Genomic DNA, 10,215 nt, shown 5'->3' on the forward strand with positions numbered 1-10,215 from the left:
TGATCCGAAAAATATGACACTTTCTCATTCTCTTACCTCGAACAGTATGTAAAGGATGTACTCCTCCAGCCTTTGACCTTTTGTCATTAGCCTCCCTAAGAGCATCAGCAGTGGCGCGGAATTTCCCGCGGAATTCCCAAAAACACCTCATGCCACGTCATACAGACTTTCCACTACATTGCCACGCAATAAGGACTTCCCACTACACTGCCACGTAATAAGGACTTCCCACTGCACAGTGGCGGACATCCCGAAGGACTTCTCACAATTAAAAAAATTTAATGCAATAAACGGAAATTCCGTGCGGACGTCCGTGGGAGTCAACGCAATGGCGGACATCCGCACGCCCGTCGCGAAGTAATTCCGCATAACGCCGCGGAACTGCGGTGTCCTCGGTGGAATTCCGTATCCGTGCATACCATGCACAATGGCGGACGTCCGCCGCGGAATTCCGGCAAGCCGGTCGGAATTCCGCTGGGACGGGCGCTATTGCTGATGCTCTAAGCCCTTCAATTTATTTAACTCACAATTTATGTCACATGAATTCTCGTTAATAATAGCCATCTATCACGAATTTAGTCAATCAAATACGCATGGGGTAATAAAGTTTTAAATCATGAAATTTCAACTTTTCTCAAATACTCCATCACATTCGTATACAAAGAGACAACTTTTAGTAAATGTCACAATAATGTTTTTCTAATAAAATAGAAAAGAGAAAAAAAATTACTTTTAATAAAATAATGTCGTTTTGAGTATTACCCCACTAAAAAAAACTATCCAAGCGGGGATAAATGCGTTTTGCGTACTACCACTATCATATTAGAATTTGAAAATCTCATTAAAGTTAGGGCAAAACATATTTGAAGATCTTTATACAGAGTATATTTTATTAGGTCTTTTTATAATTTTTATGGTTCATTAAATCCTTTTACCAGCATTTTGTTACATTAAATCCTTTTAATTTTTTTTTGCCTCATTAGATAGATCCTTGTACTAATACATTTTCATTAAGTCCTTTTTCTTTTGTTAATAAATTATTTATTTTTCTTATTTATTTTAAAAGTAATTTAGTTGCAAAATCTACTTAATAATTATTAAAAAAATGATAAATTTATGAATTATTAACAAAGCAATATCAATAAAAAAATTCCTTAATGATTTTTATATTAATATTGAACTGAATTAATTCTAAAAAATCAGAGAAAAAAGAAAAAGAAAAAAAAAATTAGACTGAGAAAAAATTAAATGAAAATATACGTATGATATCAGCAAATAAAAGACGGTATGTATAGTACTCCCTCCGTCCCCTAATAGGAGTCGCTCTTTGACCGGGCACGAGTTTTAAGAAATGTAGAGAAAAGTTGGTTGAAAAAGTTAGTGGAATGTGAGACTCACATTTTTATATTGGTTTTATAATAAAATGTGAGTGGAGTGAGTTAGTGGAATTTGAGGCATACTACCATTTATGGTAAAAATGAAGAGTGACTCTTAATGGGGGACGGCCAAAAATGGAAATTAGCGACTCTTATTTGGGGACGGAGGGAGTATGATATTAGCAGGAGGAGTTTGTGGCTGGTCTATGGCTGAGCTATAACCGAGCTATTCTTATTGGAGATGCTCTAATCAACTCAAATTAAAAAGAGGTCCAGACTCCAGGACTCTAATCGGATCCTCCCATATCCGCAACATTCAAATTTCCGGATCCTCTTACTCCGCTCCATCTCTCTTTCTCCCTCTCTATTCTTCTCTGACTTCTGCAAAAACAAAATACACATACAGCTCCTGTCTTTATCGTACGCATCACAAGTCCACATTTCAGTTCTCATTCTCTCTCGCATTCCGAGAATTCTAAGCTCAGTTTTTCTCTATCTCTCTACACCTGCAGGGGTTGAGGAAAATGGAAGAAGAGATGGTGGAACTTGCTGCGGAGGAGGACGAGGAGGAGGTCGAATACACTTTCACCGCCTATGAGATTGATCTTGACTACGAGTTCGACGCCGCTCGTTTCTTCGACTTCAGCCATGACGAGTCGCCGCTCCAGGCTCGCCAAGCTGAGCTCTGGTTCCATTCCGCCGGAAGTTATCCTCCGTCTCGTAATCTTCTCCGCACTGTTATTGCCTTTTTTTACCTTTCGTTTGCATAGTTGAAACAAATATTCTGTCATCTTTTTGAAATCACATTTCCCCCTTTCCTTAAGAGTCAATACTCGTTTATAGGAGCTCTCTTAAAGTACAATATTTAGAGCTTAGGGCACTAGAAGCGTTGAATCTACACGGTTATTATACTTTTAAATGATCGAATTATTCTAAAATTTGGTTGTTTTAAAGCTGTTTAAGATGGTGTTCTTAACATTTGTTTGTTTACAAGCTAGATTGATTTTAGAAAATTGTGGTTCATTGGAACGACGCAGTTTGGGGAAATAACTTCACAGCAGATAAGTTGTCAGTTATACTGTGAGAAGCTTCAATTTCAGAAATGTACGGTAATGTGCACTGGAATCATTTGTGCAATCGGGATTGAGGTCTATATGCTGTTTTCTAAGCATAAAAGTTTTGGATAATGGCTGTTTTCAGTTAATCCTGTTTGTTGATCTGTGATCAGTCGAACTTATGGTTTTATATATTTTGTTTTTCCTTTTCAGCTTTTGTGCAAAATCTAGGTCCAAGAGAGGAGATATTATTTGAAAACGTTAATATCTCCCCCAAATCTAAAGGCGTGGACAGCATGAACTTGTGCGAGAGTGACTCTGATGTTGAAGAATGCCATGAAATTATAGTGATGAACTATGGAGGTACAAGTTCACCATTGCTACAATTCGTCTGTTATCATTGTGGCATGTCTGTTTGGAAGAGTATCTTTCTTTATCTGTGCTCTCAGTTTCTACTCTGTAAATGACAACTGAACTTTTTCTATTTCACTTATATAAGATGCTTTGTGTTTTCATCTTTATATATCTATATAATAGTAGTACTCCCTAGGGACCAAGGATATTGTCACTGACTGAACAATCACTTAATCCTGACCCAGCTAGATATATCACTTTACTTTACATTTTTGTGTAATGTCATCTTACAGATGATGGAGAAGAGAAAGAAAGAGGAACTTCCTGCACTGTACATATTGACAGCCAGCAAAAGTTTCAAAGTCGACCCCAAAATTTATCCTCAGGTTTACTTTATGCTTATACTGTTTATTTTGCAAGTGTTTTGTGTCTGTTCTGCTACTGTTCCCTGTCCCATTTTCTTTTGTTTAGCACATATTACTCCCGCCATAAATTTTCTTGAGTGTTTTACTGATAACCTCTATTGCGGTTATTTTAGCATGTAGGCTGATTGGCCTTTTTAAGTTTACAATAATATATCAAACTTCTATTGATCATCATATACCTTCACAGGATTAACCATTTACAATAACGAAAAAAATACTGTAAAGTCAGACACTCAAAGTAGACCATCCAAGAAGCCCACTTATCCAAGGTCTTCAACTCTTATGAAGCCAACAGTGAGTCAATTAGCGAAGCAAAATCGTCCTGTCCAGGCAGGTTATTCTAGGTAAGGGTTTCTTTACTTCTGATTACAGGTGACTATTAGTGAAAAATCACTTTCTGGGGGAGATTGAGTTTGCTAAATTTTAATGTGAATTTTGTGTTAAAGAAGGACGATATTCGTTGACCTGGAGTTAGTGATTTCATCATTTTTGTTTTTTTTCGCAAGGAGACTTGGTTATATATAACTAAGTCTTAGAAAATGAATGTACAAATACTAATTTATAACATATTGTTTCTTGTGGTAGATCAAATATATGTGTCTTCGAGAAGGCGTCTAAAAGCTCGGCCAATGGTTGTGTTGTTGAAAATCAAGCAGCTAAAAGACAAAAACTTGAAGGTGGTCTTTTGCGGAAGGTAGTGGTTTTTTTTCGTCCCTCGATGTTAGAAGTTCAAATTTCTCATGTGATTTTGTTTCCTAGTTTTTCTTCTGTTAAATTTCTTTTGTAAGTATATCTGTTTGCTGGATTTAAATGAGCTGTGGGTTCTTGATAAAACTGCATGTGGCTTTCCATTAAAATGCCATAATGTGCTCAATATGAATGAAAGTTTTACACACAGACAGTTATGTAGATTGCTGATAAACTCTTGCAAACCAAACCTTGCATTATTGTGCTTTTAATGGTAATGGTATATATGTTTGTTTTGGGGCTGCCTCCACAGTTTACTGCTATGATTGAGGCTTTTATTTCTTCAACTTAGGCATCTTTTATTCAACATTAAGTTCTTCATGATATGGATTATGGATTCCATAATATCATATTAGCTTATGATAGACTCTTCCACACCAAACTCCTAAATGATTTTACTCATGATTGATTAATTATGCTGTTGATGATTATAGCATTCTAGAAAGTTGAATTATTATCTCAGGGCAGCATCTGTAGCCTGCAGTTTGATGCTACATTTGAGGCTTGGATTCCTATAGCTTTGGTGCTCCCTTAATAATTTAAAATTCTTTCATGACATGCATTATGTAGTATAGTATTGCCTCTGTCCCATTGAAGATGACCCACTTTTCTTTTTAGTTTGTCCCACCTAAGATGACCCATTACTAAAAATGGAACCCCTTTATCTCTACTTTATTCCCTCTCTCTTACTTTACTCTCTCCACCTAACACACAAAATAAAACTACATAAAATATCGTGCCGCCCAAGGAAGGGGTCATCTTCCTTGGGACGGAGGGAGTATTTAGTAGTATATGGTACACTCTTGCTTTTTTCCCATACCGTTGTTTCTTTTGTGTCACCAGTTCCATGCTTATAATTCACATAGTTTAATAGAAATGTCAATAGAGATTATTTTTCTTTAGTGATTCTTAGAGATTTATTTGTACAACCAGGTTGAGGGGACTGATCAGCTGCAGCAGACTAATTTTGTTCACAAGGTACCCAAGCGGGTAAGTCCTCTACTCATGAAGTGAATCTTAGCAGTTCTAAGCAGTCAATCTGAACTACATGGAAATGTTTTTTTGTGTTCATGATCGTAGATATGGAAAGAGAAGTGGAAAATTTGGAAATGTATAGCTATTGTATCAGTTAAAAAAGATATACACTGTTTTATTCATAAATTACCTATTAACATTAATGGGTCCTAAAATTTGAATTTATTGAAAATCGGGATGTTAATTTTTTTAAATGATTCTTCAGGATGGAGTCCTCAATGGTCCAAGACAAACTAAGCCGAGGATCACTATTCCTAGGGATCATCATCTTGAGACTGCATGCAGGGCCCAAAGATTAAGGTTTGTTCGATTCATTCAGCTGCATTGGTTGTTATTTCACTGGATGTTAACTTTGTCCATGATGAAAGTATATTTTATACTGATGACTATTATGTGCATGGTGGTTGAGTTTCAGATCCAATAGCATAAAAGATGAAAAAGAGGCTTCAACTGTTGGTAGATTCAAAGCTCTCCCACTAAATAAAAAAGTTAGCATCTAATTCTATGAAGTGATCTTGTGTATCCCTGAATTGTAGTTTGGCATTTAGATCATAGTCTTGTTTTCAGATTCTCGAAGCCCCATCTTTGCTCCCCAAAAGAAGCATCCCTCATCAACAAACTTTTCAAGTGAGTCGATAAGATGATACATTCTCACTCTGAGATTTTTGATCTACCTTACTTGCATCATGTTTAATTCTCCATGGTAACTTTTTTTTTCAGGAATTCCACTTGAAGACATCAGAGAGGGCTGCGCAACATGGCTCGGCTGCTTTCAAATCCACAGCCCCTTCCAATCATTCTGATAAGGTTGTTGGACTTGGATGCATGAATGCTTCTCTCACCTTAATAGTTAACGCCTCTTATGTAGAAAGAATGTCTATTATTGGAAAAGATTGTTATAAATGTACTCTTCACTTTGTTCCTTGCCATCTTTCTGTTGGTGTTAGTACAAGTAAACTTGCTGCGATCTATGGTGGTGTGAGTTCGATGACTTTTAGGATGTCCTCATGACTGTTTTTGCGTGCCCCCTTCTTTTTTGTAACAGGGCTTGCACAAATACTCATCTAATATAACTAAAGAATGTGGAAACAAGGTGCCTGGAAGGTAATCTTTGGTGACACTAATTTTACTCTTAAGCTAGTTACCATAAGTTTGTTCTGATTTGTTGGACTTGGATGCATGAATGCTTCTCTCACCTTAATATTTAACGCCTCTTATGTAGAAAGAATGTCTATCAAGCTAGTTATCATAAGTTTGTTCTGATTTGCTAGTTCTTGGTAACATAACATACTGTTCTGTATAGATGATGAAATTGGGCCTTGCCTCATTCAGCTTTTACTTTTTTTATTTTTGACGTTGTCGGTTGAGTTTATTTGGTTCTACATAGCGTTTTCTGTTCAACAGCATACAGTTGTTAGCTTTTTGCTAAATAGTAATCCTTTAGTTTTAGTTCTTTTGTCAATGTGCACTGATTTTTCAACGTTGAGTAGTATTTCTTACCGCAGTTTGAACATTATCAACTCTCTATGATTCTTAATCATGCGCTTATATATGTTTCCAGATACAGCACTGTAAATACTGCCTACAGGGCAGATGCTAGGCAAACATCCCAGCATTGCTTTAAAGCTCTACCCCTCAATAAGAAGGTGACTTTTTAAAAACATTTTTATCTCAAAGTTCGCTCATTTCAAAGGTAACTCAAAAATTTTCAACTCCAGATATTGACAAGCAAGGGCGACATGGGAATTTTTCGGAATATTAAGAAGGAAACTACAGTGCCAATGGTAGATTACATATGATAGTGCATATTGTGGAACCTTTTAGTTAATTAACTTGCCATCATCTTGACAGTAGCTACTGCCTACTTTTGCAGGAATTTAATTTCCAAACAGAGAAGAGATGTCATGATAATCCTCTCACCGGACTATTCAACAAGGTAAGAATGAATGGAAAACTGCTCTTTATCTTTATATCACATAGTTTAAGCTTCTGATTTCTCTTTTCTTCTGTAATAGCTCTCACTGGCAGCACCCGAGGCCCAAGTTCCTAATTTTGAGTCTAGAGTGCCGTGCTCTATCAACAGAAGCACAAAGGTTTCTCCAGATACTTTTGTTGCTAGAGTTAGAAACTTAAGGATCGTTTTTTTTTTATTTATCATAGTTCTTATCTTGAACAGAATCATTTTCTTTCCAGGGCTCGAAAGAGAACGGATGGGGTAGCTTCCAGAAAGGTTATCAGGTAAATAAATACTCCTACTTGCCTTTTATTGTGCAACTTAAATTTCCCAGAGTCTCGTGTAACTTAAATCGTGGCAGCTTCATGAGTTAAGACAGTATTACAGATGCAACTGACACCCCTTTTCTAATTTGGTACTTAGATAAAACAACCAACAAAACTAAAACAGCCTTTGCTGGGAGGAAATATGCAATTTAGTGGCAACTACCTAAAAGATGAAGTCATTAGCTGGTAATGTATTATTCATCCGTTCTACTATATCTTACTGCTTCAGCTTCTTAGCATCGCTTAGTATTGTGAATACATTGCAGGAGTAAACCCATCCGGTGAAGTGTTCGGATGTGAGCTTGCATAAGATACAGACAGGAGTAAACCCATCCGGTGAAGTGTTCGGATGTGAGCTTGCGTAAGATACAAACAGGCTACGCTGATTGATCGATCTGGCATCGAGGCTGACAAGCACATATCATGCTCATGGTATTTGGTATATATCCCAATGCTAGGAATCCCATAACTAACTACAGAAGCCAAGTTTATAGCCACAAAAAGTTACGATTTTGTCCTAGGTTCAGCCGCCAATGGTTCAAAGCAGAGTGTAATGTAATTCTCTGTTGATTTATAAATCGAATCTATTGTACAGCGATGACTTACCGATTACGTGCATATTATGAATTGTGATCCGTTGTTAACTTTATTAAGTTGTTAACTTTGATAGCTCATTAATGCAGTGTATTAAAAATGTCAACACGATGATATTGATATGTCAACATAAACTTAGTGGATATTTTAATACAGTGTTGATATTGATATTTAAAATGTCAGCACAGTATTAAAATATCAATATAAATTTGTGTTGACATTTTTTAATGCACTGTGTAGATGAGTTAAAAAGTTAACAATTTAAGAAATGTTAGTATTATAACGCACCCCTCATATTATTAAGTACAATATTAACCAATAAAACATGTATACTTCGAAAATATACACTAAACTTAAGCCATTATATACACTAAATCGATTCTCATAAAGATTCAAAATATCTAAAACATTATAGCAATGAATCAAGTTTATTATCTATGACATTATAACAATAAATCTATAACATTGTAGATTATTATTCCATAACAATCAAAAATTGATTCTCTAATTTATACATGTAGGTGGTGTTCGGTTTCTTAGATAAAATAGTACCAAGATACTTATAATTTAGAATTGAGTTGTGAACCAAACACGCTACATATTTAATCTCGGAATACAATTTTGCAAGCTGAACACCCACGTAGTAGCATAAAATGTGGAGTAAGAAGTATATATTCAACCGCGCCATTTGGCTGCTTAACCAATAAAATACACATTGATCCAACAAAACAACAAGAAGCTTTTGTTTGGACCAAGTCTTTAATATTTGTGTAGCCTAAAACCACAATTTGGCAATGTCCCTATAATGGAAATTTTGTGGTAGCCGGCTGCGACCACCTTATAAATAACCCAACATATATATGACCATGATGAAATAAAAACCTATAGCATATTTGAATAAAGCACCCACCCTAGTACATCTTAAGATGGCTCTCATTGCTCTATTGTTCGTGGCGATGATGGCTGCGCCGGCTTTCGGATCTGACTACGTTGTGGGAGATGACGCCGGCTGGAAACTCAACGTGAACTACACCGCATGGGCGCAGGGAAAAGAATTCCACGTCGGAGATAGGCTAAGTACGCCCCTATTATTTTTTACTATTAGTGTTTTTTTTACATGAGTAGAAAATAAATTTTTAACCATTGAATTGTTACTATTCCATAATATTGCAGTTTTTAAGTATGCACAAGGGTCTCATAACCTGCATCGACTGAGCAACGCGGCTGACTTCCAAGAGTGTAGGATGTCCGGTGCTTCCCTGACAGGAAGTGACATAATTACCCTTGCTAGCCCGGGCAAGAAGTGGTACGCTTGTGGCGTTTCAGAGCACTGTTCCAAAGGGATGAAGTTGGCCATAAATGTCATTTCAGACTCGGCTCCATCTCCTTCTCCTTCCCCTTCCCCTCCTCCCCTTGTGGATTCAGCTGCTAATGGATACTCCGCCCTCATATCTTGGGCTTGGGCTTGGGCCTTCGCTGCTTTAGTACTCTATAAAACCATCATCGCCTAAACAAACTACCCAACAACAAATGCATGCTCTATTTCTCCAATATTCAATTATTTTATATTGTTATGCTTACGCAATTTATATTTTTCAGAGTTATATGTGGTTTCATGTCTCAACCTCGTTACTGGTTTTCTGTACTAAACAATGCACCTTTGAAGAGTTATTCTACTACATGTTAGTACAATTGTTACATTCATCTGTTGGATAATACTACTCTTTTACTATTATTTGCGTCCTTTGAAATGCAAGACAATTTTTATTTGTTTATTTTTGTTAGAAGTTACAATACATTAGTACATACAACCATATTACCAATCTTTCGAAATGTTGGAGATAGGCGACCGATCGCGAGCTCAAGAAACAAGCAAAATACACAACACAGTGATTTACGTAGTTCGATCCAAAGATCTACGTCCACGGGCGGAGAAGAGGATGATCTTATTGATGAGAATGGTACAGTGATTGCAAACGAGAGATCTATGAACAAGAAACACTGATTCACACTTGTAATCTAACTTTACTCTCAAAAGCTAATCAAGTGATGAATTCAAATCTAGTTCTTGGATCTGGATGGAATGCTTCGCGCTATTATGTGTGTGACATCTTCGAGTTCTACCTTTATACACTGACGTGGCAGCTCACTCAACAGCTCGTGGTCCCAGCTGGTAACACACCCCAATAGAATCAACACTCAACCCTTTCCAACCCGCCCCTTTGAACCTCAGCCATTGATCTTCACTTATCAACAATGAACGACCCAGATGCATGGTTATATTTATCACGAAATGACTTAACCCCCGAATAAATGCACGTAAAGCGAATTAGTTGTCAAACAATGCGA

The 10,215-nt window shown here is 36.7% G+C and overlaps 2 protein-coding genes across 5 annotated transcripts; both read left to right on the forward strand.

Moving 5' to 3' along the window:
• The first annotated feature begins 1,681 nt into the window (after positions 1-1,681).
• LOC121744902 (protein TPX2-like) lies at positions 1,682-7,916 on the forward strand. Of its 4 annotated transcripts, none has more exons than XR_006038721.1 (19): positions 1,682-1,796; positions 1,889-2,096; positions 2,645-2,794; positions 3,079-3,171; positions 3,398-3,554; positions 3,796-3,904; positions 4,891-4,947; positions 5,198-5,292; positions 5,408-5,480; positions 5,560-5,619; positions 5,713-5,799; positions 6,038-6,096; positions 6,554-6,638; positions 6,711-6,776; positions 6,866-6,928; positions 7,008-7,085; positions 7,169-7,230; positions 7,370-7,458; positions 7,594-7,916. XR_006038721.1 is itself a non-coding variant. In XM_042138601.1 (19 exons), the coding sequence occupies exons 2-19, from the start codon at positions 1,901-1,903 to the stop codon at positions 7,555-7,557; spliced, it is 1,581 nt and encodes a 526-aa protein (XP_041994535.1). In that variant the 5' UTR covers positions 1,682-1,796; positions 1,889-1,900; the 3' UTR covers positions 7,558-7,916. The 4 variants fall into 4 exon arrangements, 2 of the variants coding, with proteins under 2 accessions (XP_041994535.1, XP_041994536.1); XR_006038722.1 differs by lacking the exon at positions 7,594-7,916 and adding an exon at positions 7,539-7,553; XM_042138601.1 differs by having other exon boundaries at positions 7,186-7,230; positions 7,539-7,916.
• Positions 7,917-8,792: 876 nt separating this feature from the next.
• Positions 8,793-9,377, forward strand: LOC121745989 (blue copper protein 1a-like). Its single transcript, XM_042139933.1, has 2 exons — positions 8,793-8,943; positions 9,040-9,377. Exons 1-2 carry the CDS (start codon positions 8,793-8,795, stop codon positions 9,375-9,377), a joined length of 489 nt encoding a protein of 162 aa, XP_041995867.1.
• Positions 9,378-10,215: the final 838 nt, after the last annotated feature.

This window comes from Salvia splendens, chromosome 8 (assembly GCF_004379255.2).
Source record: "Salvia splendens isolate huo1 chromosome 8, SspV2, whole genome shotgun sequence".
In the NCBI taxonomy this organism is placed as follows: Eukaryota; Viridiplantae; Streptophyta; class Magnoliopsida; order Lamiales; family Lamiaceae; genus Salvia; species Salvia splendens.

Coding starts and splice junctions, on each gene's coding strand:
- LOC121745989 (XM_042139933.1), top strand. CDS start 8,793: ATGGCTCTCATTGCTCTATTGTTCGTGGCGATGATGGCTGCGCCGGCT. Junction 8,944..9,039: donor CCACGTCGGAGATAGGCTAA/GTACGCCCCTAT, acceptor ATAATATTGCAG/TTTTTAAGTATGCACAAGGG.
- LOC121744902 (XM_042138601.1), top strand. CDS start 1,901: ATGGAAGAAGAGATGGTGGAACTTGCTGCGGAGGAGGACGAGGAGGAG. Junction 6,097..6,553: donor GGAAACAAGGTGCCTGGAAG/GTAATCTTTGGT, acceptor ATATGTTTCCAG/ATACAGCACTGTAAATACTG. Junction 6,777..6,865: donor AGGAAACTACAGTGCCAATG/GTAGATTACATA, acceptor CTACTTTTGCAG/GAATTTAATTTCCAAACAGA.